This window comes from Phaseolus vulgaris, chromosome 2, assembly GCF_051622355.1.
Source record: "Phaseolus vulgaris cultivar YP4 chromosome 2, ASM5162235v1, whole genome shotgun sequence".
In the NCBI taxonomy this organism is placed as follows: Eukaryota; Viridiplantae; Streptophyta; class Magnoliopsida; order Fabales; family Fabaceae; genus Phaseolus; species Phaseolus vulgaris.
Window position 1 is genome coordinate 1919179 of NC_143499.1, and position 14482 is coordinate 1933660.

At 33.8% G+C, this 14482-nt stretch overlaps 2 protein-coding genes across 2 annotated transcripts; both read right to left on the reverse strand.

Annotated features, from left to right (window-relative positions):
- Positions 1 to 660: 660 nt before the first annotated feature.
- On the reverse strand, positions 661 to 2890 carry LOC137810085 (UPF0481 protein At3g47200). Its single transcript, XM_068611208.2, has one exon. The coding sequence runs from the start codon at positions 2513 to 2515 to the stop codon at positions 908 to 910; it is 1608 nt and encodes a 535-aa protein (XP_068467309.1). The 5' UTR covers positions 2516 to 2890; the 3' UTR covers positions 661 to 907.
- Positions 2891 to 8164: 5274 nt separating this feature from the next.
- On the reverse strand, positions 8165 to 12137 carry LOC137810094 (beta-1,4-xylosyltransferase IRX14). The gene is made up of 3 exons (XM_068611222.1): positions 10981 to 12137; positions 10276 to 10818; positions 8165 to 8736 (listed from the first exon to the last, which is right to left on the reverse strand). The coding sequence occupies exons 1-3, from the start codon at positions 11679 to 11681 to the stop codon at positions 8502 to 8504; spliced, it is 1479 nt and encodes a 492-aa protein (XP_068467323.1). The 5' UTR covers positions 11682 to 12137; the 3' UTR covers positions 8165 to 8501.
- Between the last annotated feature and the right edge of the window lie 2345 nt (positions 12138 to 14482).

Here is a 14482-nt window from a genome sequence, read left to right on the forward strand (position 1 = left end):
ATAATATATAGATCCGTATCTCCGTATTCTACATTTTAAAAGTTATACGTATTTTCGTGTCCGTGTCGCATTAATGTTTGTGCCGATGTATCTCCTACATAGATTGAAGTACAAAGTATTGATATATTTTATTTTAGTATAATAAAAAAAAGAGTTCATAAAAATTTAAATTTTGTTAATTTTATTTGAATCATGTTAATAATTAAGATAATTAAACATATAATTTTTTTCATATAATACTAAAAATAAAATATATTCATACTTATCGTACTAAAATAACTATTTATCCTTCAAATAATACTCCAATTGGGTGTGAAAAAATGTGATAATGAACGGCCGAGCAAACACGCTAACAGAAGTGGTTTTTTCTCATGAAGGGTGCAACAGAGGTTACATATAATCGAGGAAGGAAGTTTGGAATTATAATTGGAAATACTGTTTGCAGAAATCGAGATTGTGCGTGTGTTTGAGAGAGAGATCGTGGGTTCACACGATAAAGGTAAAGAATTTTAGAAATGAGTTCCAATATTTTAATCTCAACCCTGCATTTGTTTATGAATATATCAATGATTTAGATCAGTGCACCAAGTCTCAGGTCATGTGGAACACTAGAAAATCATTTTAAAAACGTAGGCATTTAATGAAATGAAATAGCAATTCTTTCTCGCAATTTAATTCTCTCATTATGTGAAATGAAAGCTTGTTAAAGCAATGAAGCCAAAATTGTTGTGCAAGCATTTGCATTACAAAAGAAAGTTGTATTACAGCATTAGCATCAATACCTTCTGTGCCAAAATAAATGAATCAATGATATTCCAGCCTTCCAAGATCTTTTATAGGCTTGATTATTGAAATCAAAGGAAACACATCAATATCTCAAAACTTGATAAGGGTCAACACTAAAAACTTACCGGGCTGGTCTGTAATATCCATATATACTGTAGTAGGTTTGTGCAAGAGTGAGTAGCAACAAGACAACAGCAGCAACCAAAGATATAATGGCCCAAGGATTACCGAAGTAATTGTGTCTCAAGCTTGCACACCAGGTATTCCATCTATGGTTGTAATACCGATTCACATCCTCAGACAATGGGGAAAGGTAACTGTTATTGATGTCAAACACAACCTCTTGGCATAAGCGGTTGAAAAGGTCTGCAACTTCAGCATCACTACCAAGCCAGTGCTCAATTATGCCACGGTAATGAAGGTATCCCACATCCTCTGGAGAGTTAATCAAGTTGTCCATGAAGATAATATAGGATGTAATGTCATTGCTGCAATCAAGATGACACTGCTCAAAGGCAATGAGATTCAGGAACAAAGACTTGGTACCATCGTGGATCAAGAGCCGTGGTATTCGCAGAATACCATCCTTAAATTTGATATCCCAGAAGCGATCAGTTTTCCTCTTCTTGAACTTGATTCCAGCTTCTTTAAGCTCTGTGACACAGTGTATCAGTTGTTGCCTCCGTTTATCAGCCACTCTTTGAGCATTTGACCTGCGTTTGATCCATATTCTTGGAACTGGTTGAGCTCCTGCGCGCAAAAGACTTCTCCTGAACACTTCCAAGCAGTGAAGACCTTCTTGATCAGATAAAGGGTCAAAGGTAATAGTGTTTCCAAGTGATGATTCCAATTTGTTTCTGTCACTTTTTGACATGGGTTCATCACTTGGCATCAAAGGGTCGAAGAACCTTAGTGCTAGAGCTCCAACCAGTCCTTTCATGTCTGGGTTTCCCAATTGAATTCCCAGAAGTCTGTCTAGTACAAAGAGTGGAAGCTGGTTTTCTAGCATGATCATATCCCTCTGAATGGAGTGCATTGATCCACGCATTGCGAAAACAGGATCATTCCTGGAATATCCAAGTTGCTTGAACCCTTCTGTGGCTCCTCTGAATAGCTCCAGCACAAAACAACCATCAAGGACAAGCATTTCCACGAACTCATTGCTGCTTAAACTAATTGATCCTTCATAACAGGAGCGAGCTCTTTCTTCTATCTCCTTCATGGAATCGAGGTAGATCCTAATGTCATGCTTGGCACGCTTAAGGACATGGTTAAGGGAACGCCATTTATGGCGATCCATTGGGCGAAGGCGCTTCTTGCCATGATGGTAAGGACCTATCGACACAATCTGCGGAGCAAAAGCTTTATCATCACCAGTACTATCTCTAAGGTAATGGGGGATTTTGTAGATTGATAGTTTGGACCATGAACTTGCTACATCATCTTGACCTGCCTGCTCTAGTTTTTCCTTGATGAACACCACCCATTCAGATCCTGGTGAGTTTGGTTCCTCCCGTGATTTTTCGCCATCTTCACTGATGACAACTTGCAATGATTCTGTAGGTTCCTGCTGAAGTTTGTCCTCCTGCTGCTGCTGCTGCTGGGGAAACTCTATTGATCGGTTCCCTGAATTAGGAGGAGAAGATGGAATCCCGGATTCCAAGGTTTCTCTGAGTTTAAGGGTGATGAGATACCAGCTCAAGAGCTCTTGGTTGAATACAGCTACCATTTCTTTAAGGGAATGGTGTTCTGTTTCTTGTCAATGACCTCTGGTGCTGCCAATTCATAGCCTGAAATGACCTTGACGTTTTCAATAGAATGTAGTAATTGACTTGAACAAATTGTGCAGCTCATATGGGACCCTTTTGGGCCTCATAACAACGCTTCCAATCTGTATGTAGCACGCCAAATTATGTTGGAAATACCCTTATCCTAAAATATGCTTATGGCATCAGATCATGAATAAAAGTTCACAATAATGAGAAACTATGGAATCATATGCACTTGCAAATTCCTACGCATACCATACACTATCACCCTTTTCACCCTTTCAACTTTACTGCTTCTTTTCACCCACTCTTAATTGCTATTTTTACTAGATTAACTTGCTAAATCATATTCCCAACCTATCATATTATACCAAACTACTGAGATTTTTATGGAGAAAAAATCACGTCTGAAACAAAGTTGTACGAAAGAAGTAAGGTGGGTGTGAGCAGGAACAAAAGTGGGGAAAACGTGAAAGAATTCAAAATTTGCGATGTCTCTCATTGTTCATCAAGCATTGGAGCATATCCCAATCTTAAATTCTAAACTATTCAGCTAAATAACTTTACAACAGAAACAATGAATATATAACTGTAAACCTCAATACAAAAGCATCTTACCAATCTTCTACTCACTAAATAATTTAAAAAGTGAAGAATGTTTTTGTAATTCCTAATTTTTCTCTATTTTTTTTAATTTATAGATTATTGTAATTATCATATTAATTTGAAAGTTAGGTGGAAGACTATAACTCTTATAGTTATAATGACTTAGATTCTCTCTTTAAATTTACTAGTGAATAAATATATCCTTGATTAAAGGAAAAGTTATTACATTGACCATCTATATATTTTTCTATAATTGTTGCCTAAGCTAGGTCATACCTACCTATATGTATTAAGAAAGAAACTTCATTATAAAGACCACGAGTAAGATTAACAATGTCTATTAGTAAATAACTCTTGAATCTTAATAAAGTATCAATGTGTCAGTATACAATCTTCTATTTTTAGTGTAAAAAAGAAACAACCTCATCATGAAAATTGCTAGCAGTACAATTTTTATTCACTTATTAAAAGATATTGGGAGCATATAAAACTACTATAGAATGCATGTTTTGATCTTCTATGCCTAAATGAGAAGAGAGGATACAGATATTAAATTGGTACCCCATATACCCTAAAATATTTATAACTTCAAAAAAGTAGTTAAACTTTTGACCTTGATATCAGCTTTACAGCAAACAACTTGCAGATTTAAATATGAGCATAATTATCCATGGCAGGCAAGAGAAAATGACCTCATTCCTCATTACCTGGTCAAGCTCTTATATTTCTGCTTTAATATTTAAACATGTGACTGTTTTCCAGGAATATTAAAAGATCTTGGTCCATGGCTAAACTAACAATCTCTTGCGTGAATTTTAAGTGAAGAAAATACCTAACTGTCACTGCTGAATTGTAGAAGTCTGAGTAAACACTGCTAAAAAATAAAATACATTCATTTAATACCACTACAATATAAAATATTTCTTTATTTTCTAATATAAAATTATAATATATATTATTAAAGTTAGTTGTTAGATGAGAACAAAAAGTAATCTTTTGTGGGATCATCAAATTAGAAGTTGGAACATCTATTATTTGAGAAAGTTACTAGCAAGCTTTTTTTTTTCTTTCAATTTCTAGAGTTCTGCATAAAATAACAGGGAATCAAAGTATTCGCAACTTTTCAAGCAAAATAATGTGGAAATCCTAAAACTAGAATATTCAGGGTGTAGGTAGCGTTGTTTCCAAAAACATAAACTTCAGTGTTGTGTTTGTTTCTAGTTTTTACTGTGACAAAGAGAGAAGGACGTAAATCTATGTGTTTGTGGAAACAACATAAACTTTAGTGTTCTGTTTGTTTGTTTCTAGTTTTTACAGTTGACAAAGAGAGAAAAACGCAAATCTACGTAGCAATTGATGTGAGTGAAAATGTGAGCATAGAAGAGTGAGAATTTACCTTTTCTTCATCCTCCAACGTGTCAAGTGATTTGTCGAGAAAGTTATAGTAAAATGTACTAGAATGTACTCATTTACTATGTTGTCTTTGAATATTTTGAAGGAACCCACGTAATCCTCTGTCACCTTCTTTCGCCGCAACTTAGAACCTTGTCACGGTACCAATGGTTCCTGCGTCGCAAGAAGCTGCGGAGCAAAGCTTCAATTTGGTGAGTGTGAGATGGAGCTGTTGGAATAAGGGTTTGAGTGGCTGAATTGATCAACGAAACGATTCGAGTACGAGAACATAGTGTTTATAAAAGAGTACTAATTATTTCACATGGGTTAAATTATATATTTTCCAATGCCCTTATTATTTTACAAAAATATCACTGTCACGTTAGGCACTTAAAAGAAGTTGTATTCCGGCACATGGAAAAAATTAAAAAATTATTTTCAGTTTATAAAATTATGAATATTAAATTTATTTATTTCTATTTCATAATTTTAAATATTTTAAATATTGATGATTTTTCACCTAAAACTTTTTACAATTATAAAAGTTTGATTTGTTTTAATGCAAACACAATTATTTTTTCATAAATTTTTATTTTCTAACAATTTGACATAATCTATATTTTATTTGCAACAAAGTTCTAAAAACAATCTTTTAATTACAAATAACTAAAATGCATAAATAAAAAAGTTATATACTTTTTAAATATATTTATATAAATATAATTTTGTGTATTATTTTTATGACAACTTTTCATATTTCGACAAGATTAAATAATTATATATTTTTCAAAAATACTAATTAAATGGTTGAAAATAATTTACAAAATTTTAGTTAACCAAGTAACTCATATTTCATTATTCATAAATTTTGAATTACAATATTTTATTATTCATAAATTTTAAATTATAATAATAAATTTGTAAACTTAAATTTCAAATTTTTAAAAAAAAAAAAAATCTCTCAATTATCGTATCAGACTCAAATAAACTTTATTTACAAAATCATTATAAATTACCTAAATTCAAACATACCCACTTTCTTCATATTTTTTTATTAACTTCTCACACATTCACGCTCTTAATTTCTCATAATGTATTTCTAAATATGAAAAATATTTTTAGAGACAATGTTATCATTTCAACCAATACCATGATCATTGTGTCAATTCTCAAAGTCATTATCAAATAGGAGATTATAAAATCACCTGATCTCACATAGCCATGATATCTTTTTTTCTTTCCCTCATTATTGTTACAATTATAAACAAAATTAATTATAATTAAAATTTCAATTTAACTTTACGTGTGCATCATATTTGTTCTTGTCGGTTGACTCGATTGCCCTCGTGCCTCTAACGACAATCACACGCCCGATTCTCTCTGCCTTGGTTCGTGCTTTCCTTCGATCGAAACACTCTGTATCTATAAAGACGAAGGGGGTCCTAGAGGCCGTTTGCATTCCGACACTCAAGTCAATACTGGGGCCAAGAAACAGAGAAATGCGTGTAATAGTTCTAGTCTCAAGAACTGCGTACCTTGTGGCTTTTCTTACTACCCTTTATATAGTTTAGGGTTTCCGCTGTTTCCGTTACCCGCATTTAGGGTTTCTGATGGAATACTCTTGCGTCACTATTACTCAATCTTAGAGCAATCTAGCGTGTAAGACTCCCTTACTGGAGTGCAACCTCTAATGGAATGGCCACCTGGGTACCAACTTGTGCACCTAATCTCTGGAGCCATCCGTCCTGGGGTGCCCTAACTGTTCACGGGTCATGCATGTACTTTGTCCTTGGAAAACGTAACTCTAACGGGCCTTAGCGCCTCCAGTTGTTCTTTACTTGTGCTGCGTCTGAATGATATTACTGCTAACTGATGTGGTTTTTGGAACCCACCTTTCGTGGTCCAATTCAACTGTTTGACTGGCCGATGTCCGATGTTACATCGATCTCACTCTGTTGCCGAGGACACATCGGCCTCACTCTGGTGATCGACATCCGACCACTAGTCGGCACCCTGACCCGTGCCACTTGTGAGACACTGGTTCATACCGCTTGTAAGACCCAGCTTACGCAGCCCACCATTACTGCAGTCAACAATGTTCGATGACTGGTCAGTACAATATTAAATTAATAACGTATAAAAAAATTGTCTATTGATTTAAACAATTTTGTTTGAAAACATAATATATTCATCATTACAATAAATGTATATATCTCGTCATACATTTTACTTTCTCAAAATATGCAACATCATATTTCTTTAACAATACTTTTTTTATCAGTGTGTTTTAAATTTTATTTAAATTTTAAAAATATTGTACAAGAAGCCTACTCGTTTGAAGCAAATTTATTTTATAAAAAAAATCTCCATTTTTTCCGTAACAAGGAAGATAATGTAATTCGGTGATATTTAATTAGTATTTTTCATGTTAGGAATTTGATGGATTTTGTGCAACTTTTTAATAGAATGTATAAGTGTTGTACTTATAAAATAATCTTATCCAAATCATGCCTTCCTATTTTTTAATTATACAAGTTCATATAGTTCCTTCTACTTGGGAAACCATATAGCCATTTTTATGCAGAAAGAATGTATTTAAGATGAAATTTTTCTAAACTAATAGATAGATCGCTGTCTCCGTATTATTAAATAGTGTAATTGTAGTTTTGAGTATATCATTCAAACATAAAATAAAATAAAAAACAACTATGAAGACAATGTCAGTGAACAAAGGATTAGTACAACATATCATAAAATTCCACAACATTGATTTTATTTCTTTATATTTTTTTAGTTTTTATATTAATTATTATAATTTTAAATTTATATAAAAATTTATGGAATTCTTTTAACTCTTATGAATTCATGAAATTCTTTACAATGTTTTAAATTCTTACAAAATATTTATATATAGTGATATTCAACTAGAATAATTAGATTTCCTAAGGCCATAAAAAAATACACAATTGCATTTAATTGAGATTTTTTACAAGTTATAAAAAGTAAGATGACATAAAAAAATTATACAAACTTTAATGGATTAATTTTAAAATTTTTATTAAATTTCATCATTTAGCACTCATCAATCAAACTCATTGAATCCCTTAAGAATTTTTTTAGACCTTCATTCTTTTCCGTCAATTATCAATCCTCATCATTTGACATTACAAAATAATAAAACTCAACAATAGAAACTATCAATCCTCATCATTTGACATTACAAAATAATAAAACTCATTTTCAAACATTGTTGAAATCCAATAATAATAGAAACGAAAAAAATGTTATTATAATAACTAGTACAACAAATTATGAAATTTAAAAAACCACTTATTAAAAGATTTAACACTTTATATTAATCTTACTTCTTTTCAATCCAAGTTTTATAATTTTTAATTATTTTTCATAAACTCCTGTAATTTTGAATATTCTCTAAAAACTTAAAATTATTTCCAATCTCATTATTACAAACAATAACTTTCAAAATTCTAAATTTTTACTATATGCATACATTATAATGTAAACTAAAAAAATCTTAAGCATAAATAAAACTTCTAAAACATCAATAACTCCGAACATTCATGAGAAGTGACAAAATTTGCCAAAAAAAGTAAAAAACTATGTCAAATGATCTTTTAAAATCTTAATTCAATGCACCACCTTATATTCAATCCAATACAACCTTAAAATTGAATACAGGCTTCCAGCAAGGCATCATAACAAGTTGGTATTACCTTTCAAGCTTTCAAAAAAGAGAAAAAAAATGAATATAAAAAATGGGTGAAATCAGACTCAGCAGAGACCTTCATAAAAGTTACGTGTTACCAACGTATGCAAGAGTAGCTTTCTCCATTTGATCAATGCAAATTCTTGTTGCTGAAGGCCAGCAGTCATGTATTCACTACTGGGTAGTAAATTCCTCCGATGTACAATGGTTAACATCCCTGTTTAGTTTTGCTCGGAATGTGTAGAGACTTGCATACCTATCACTTTGGTGTCATGCTTTCTCTTACTTCTACTGCGCCGGGATCTAGGCGTTTTAGTCCTTGTAGAGGGCTTGTTTGTCTGCTCTTGTGTACCAATCAACACTTTGTCATTATTAGATGGGAGCTCAGGAGGAGTATCTGGCCATGGAGTGCGTTTTGATGGGATAGTGATGTCCAAAGGAGGGTCAATTATCCATCTGCATAAAGTCATAGAGTTGAATCATTTAGTCAGTTAGGGATATGGACAGAAAATATGCTAAAAATTATTATGCTTAATCTTGGGGATACATAAATACATGCACTATCTGTCGGATGCCACATCATAACTTACAACCAGAAAAATCTGCATGATATGTGCCGAAATAAACAACTCCATCATTTCCGGAGAAATTTTAGGGTCAAACAGGTTTTTGAATACATTTCCAGTTTTTGTTTCTTAATTTTACACAAAACTACACAGGTCATGTTATTTTTACAGTACTTTCTGTACTAGTCAAACGACAAAGATATTTCGGTAATTGTTTGGGAAAACAGTATATTCATATACAATGATAATTCACATATTAGACGAATAGCTTTAGTTTATCCTGGGAAGAACAAATTTCAGAAGCCAGAAAAGAAAAGAAGACAAAGAAAATATGGTGCCGCTTTAAACAACGCATGTTATTGCTTTCGTGTGATGTCCTGAAATGTTAAGTTTTCAGGTTGCGCCAATGGTGGAACCAAAGTCTCAATGTTCCTTTTTCCAGTTATTGATTACGTAACCTTTGGACAGTTCTTAAATCTAAGGATACAAAGATCCCAATCGAGGCATTCCCAACAAATGCTTGAGATGTCATTGACAAGAAGGAATCCGACTAATAGACGTTAACCAACAATTACAATCTAACAAACCAGAGCATTGTAGCTTAGTCGTACTTTAAATGATTTTGATACCTTCCTAAGAATTGGATTTTAAACTTAATCCAACCTTACAAAATCTGTTTGTAAGGTGAGATTTACACCTACTCATATTTTTATTTTTAGAAGATGACAAGATGCCTGTAATGGAAACTCTCTCTCAACCATGCTTCCCTGTTTCAACACTTATATTTAGTAACGCCTTGAAGACAACCAACACCTACAGAGAGAGTCTTCTAGACTATCTAAAAGATTATCCCCTGTATAAGACAAGCAAGAAGAAAAAAGAAGCAAACTTTGTGCCCAATGACATTGAGTCTTTCAGTTTCTCACTATACCCAGTGAGATACGTTTCAAACCAGGATGAGAAATCTTAACAAATATGATAATATAGAAAATCTATAAAAATTCTGGCACCAACTTGGCAGCAGTTTACCTTCTACGCTACATTCTGCTTACCTCAGTCTTGCCTGTATCATATTAGCTGGTGATTCAGTAGAATTTAATTAAGCCATAAAATTACTGATCGTCGTAGAAAACAAGTCTACACTCTACATCAATCTATGCCCAAATATCAATGCAAGATGCAGCTATTCCTAATAGGATAATTCTATGCACAGAAATATAGGTTCGCATTAAGCACAAAACTGGTAATAGGCATTGTTCTTTGGGTTTGACATCCTAACAAACACATTTAAATCTCTCAAATGTTCAAAATTGAAAAATATCCCAGATATCATGCCGAAAATTAAAAAAAAAGAATGCCAGACAGCACATGGAAATTGCAACTTAAGACCATCAGAAATGAAAACTCCAAAATGAAGGAGAGTACTCACTGAGAAGGAAATTTGCTGTCTGTGCGGGCTTCAACGCGTAGCCACCAAAGCAAAACGTGACGTCCACAGTTCCCAAGCGGCTCTACCATGGACGTGCTCTTGAGCAAGGACAATGGACTCTCTATCCCTTCATCAACCCCATCCAATTCATCAAGATCCTTAACCCACTCTGGCTTATCATCAACATCCTTCCAAACCAACCTGGAATTCAACACAAACCCAGACCACTCGAGCTTTGTTGGCAGCACAGGTGCCTTATCATCAATATAAACCGCACTCCTCCCTGTATAACGCAGTGAATTGAAGGTGTGCCACCCAACCAACTTATCCGTGGCATTACAAGCAGGACCCTGCACAGGCATAACCGCACCTTCCTCCTCCATTTGAACCATGGATGAAGAGTCATCCGAATGAAGCAATATTCCAACCGAAACAGCTCCAATCCATTTCACATTCTGTGCTTCATCAAACAACTCCATACTATGCATATTACTATCATCAGCAAACACCACAACTCCATCCAGCTTCTCTTTTCTCACAACTCTGTTCAAAATTAACCGAATGTAAGTAACTCTTCATGATGCATTTTCACTGTATTCTGTGATTATGTCTCGCGCACTAACAAAAACAACACTCCATAAAGTTTCTACACTCAACATAACAATAATAACATCAATCGAGTAAAAGGAGGTAGCAAAAGTTAACCTCAAAGCATGAAGTCGCATCCGAGACTCGAGTTTATGCCTAGCATCCCACGAATTCGGCATTCGTTCAGAAAAGCCAACGTGGAAAGTTCTGAGGCCAGACTTGGCAATAATCGAGGCGGTTTCGTTGGTGACTCCGCCGGCCTCCACCACGATCCACACCAGATCGTACGGAACCAGCATCAGCGCGTGCATCACACCCGTCAAGTGCAGCGTCTGGAACGTACGAACATACGTCGGCGTCACCGCGATCACCGTCCTAGGGTTCTTCACTCCGAACAGCGACCTCTGCTCCCTCTGCACCCGCTCGATTATGCGGTGCGCCTTCATCACCTCCACGGGATCCGGGTGCGGCCAAGGCCGGATTCGGATCCCGTGCCGCCCGACCACCACACGGCTCGCGGTGCTCACAGCCGCCGTCCGGTTCGCCGCCGGAGGAACGTTAAGCGGGGCCTCGATTTCAGTTCCGCCGCGGAAGGGAGCGGTGTAGAGGCTGGTGGAGAACAGGAAGAAGAAGACTAGGCGGGAGAAGCGGAAGCCAAGGACGAGACTGACGAGGCAGCATAGACCGTGGATTAGCAGCCAGAAAATCGCCGCCGGTGACTTGACCGCGCCGTCGCCGGACGAATCGAGCTGCGCGGATCCTCTGAAGCTGTTGGGGCGGCGCGTGAGGTAGCTCTGCTGCAACGCGGAGAGCTTCATTTTGTCCCTGTCTCTAAGTCAAAGAAAGAATGTTTGTGACTTCAAGTGCCAACACTTACACTATTATATGTTTTGATTTCATTTTATGATTCAAGTTCATAATAGATAAGTAAGAGGCTTGTCGGTTAGAGATGGTGGTTGGTTTTCCTTGCTGGTGGCTTTAGGTTGGTGCCTCTCTCTCATTTAATCATTCATCATTTCTTTGGGTTTAAGGATAAACCGCTTCCTTTTCTTCCTTTTTCTTATTTTAATTATTCCAATTCGGACACAATTAATTCTAAATAACTAAAAACACAAATGCTACAATTCACCACACTCTTCGCGTGGTATATGGTCAACGTTATAACTTCATCCTAAGGTTATTTTCAAAACTATGTTGAGCACAATCCAAGCAACTCAAAACTAATAAACAAACAAAATTTATGGATAAAAATAACAGCTAGCCACATTCAAATTAATTACTTGTTTCTATTTCCGTTTCTTATAGGAACCAAATGTTTGGAACTCTTTGTCTTTTATCTGATCTTTTTTGTTTTCTTGCTATAATGTGTATCCAACACCCTAACTGAAAGCTTCCCTGCATTTTCACTCAACTTCCATTTCTTACAATTACAAGTTCTGGAAATTTCCCTATTTTTTGTTCTTTCCAAATTCACGATCTTCATGTAAATTGCAACCCTTGTTCTGAAATTAGGAGTGGTAGTGGTAAAGGGTTAGTTGAATTGGAAGAGAAGCAGTAGAATGTCAAAATCTGCTAAAGCTATAACGTTAGACATCTAAATCAAAACGATTATGTCGTGTCTCTCTATGTTTTCCATGTTGGTGTGATCCAATAATTATCCCATACGCATAACTTTATCCTTCAAACTTCTAACACTTTCACAAACGTCACGTTGCGATTTACACATCTCTACTCTTTTCGTATTTCCCTTTTCCCACTGTAATTTTTGTGTCAGTTCTTAATATGGGTTCCAAATTCCACGGAAAGGTTTGCGCAATGAAAACAAAATTTTACCTTAGCCTAATTTTGCCATCTTCTTACACGTAATCATGCAATGACGTTTCATTGGCTTTCAAAATTGGAAGATGAAAACAACAAATGTGGTTGGTAAGTTGTGATATGTCAAAATCATTGGTAGCCACAACAATATGCTTGCAAACTAAGAAATTCTTCTTACCTCTTATGAACTCCTCATATAAATAAAAACCCGTCTTCTTATTAGCTACTTCACTTGATTACTACATTTCACCATTAATTCATGCATGTACCATTATATAGTTGTTTAGTTGTGGTGCCTTTGAATGAGAATAATATAGGTCATAAGAAAAAAATTGAAGGATGAGGATATTGGGTATGAAGCAAAGATCAATTGGGTTTGGTGAAATCATTGAACTCAATCATTAGGTTCTTTTATAATTTTTATTTAAAAAATCATTATACTTATAATTGGTGTGCAACATGATAGAATGAAAACTTAATAATTGCAAGCGTAGATGTAGGTTGCAATTGATGACTGAACATGTTAAATCTTATATTGTTTATTTTTCTACAGTTGATTCGTGATTATATGTGTTGCTTTCCTACGTTTTTTTATAAGGATAATCTCAACAATAATTAGTAAGAAAATCATAACCCTATAATCCCACTAAAAGTCTCTAAGTTTTATTTCTTTCAATCTATTTAATTTAATATATTATCTGCTAAACATATTAATAGGCTGAATTAATTTAATTTTTCCTAAATTTGTCGGTCAATTTTTTATTTATTTATTTTATGAATAATTAAACTTTATCGATATATATAATTGATTACTTTACTTAGATCTCTTTTCTGTATTATATTTAGGAAAATCAAATATAATATTACTTAAATTAATAACTTACGAGTGAGCGTAGTTTTCAAGAGGTCCTGAACCAAATTAATTAATGCATGAGTTAACAGTTTTAAATATAAACAATATTCAGCTCAATTAACTAAAGTAAAATAAAAAAATATGAAATTTCTTCTTTAGTGTTAACTAAATATATATTAACTGGAAGTTGAATGGAGTGCATTGATTGTAAAAGTGATTGAGTGTTGAAAATTAAAAAGAAAATCTGTTATTGCATAGAATATTAAACTTTGAATAGACATTAAATTTAGCATTAAAACAAATATTATATTAAATTTAACATTAAAAACATATATTATATTAATTACATTGAACGTTCATAATACTATCCACTCTAAACCTGTACCATTCCCATTCCAAGGATTAAATTTAAATATCAGAAGCTAGTTCCTGATTAAAAAAAAAACTATACAAGCCAATTATTCACTCTTAATCTCATTTAAATAATAAATAAATGATGTCATTTGTTCAATTATTTATACTTATTCAATTGATTTTTTATTTCATTTCTCTTTTTCCCTCTATTTTTATAATTATTTTCACATCAACAAAGACAGTATACTCAGAGCATGGGCCATTAAATTTTTCAAAATGAAACATTAAAATTTTATTTAGATTTAAATATGTTTTTATATCGAACTGAGCCGTAAAGTTTTGATTTTGATTCTTATAAAAAGAATTCTCTATTTTTTATTCATATAAAATTTAAAATTAGTGTTTTAGTCTTTATGCATTTTTTAACATATTATGAGTGTAAGTCAATCTACCCTCAATTCGCATTAATTTTTTTATTGTTGTATGATATTATTTGTGGATTAAATATTACTTGTTATTTTCATTCATTATCTAATCAATGTCAATGTTATAGTAAGCCCCATTAAACATACAAATAATGTGGGCTATTGAAGT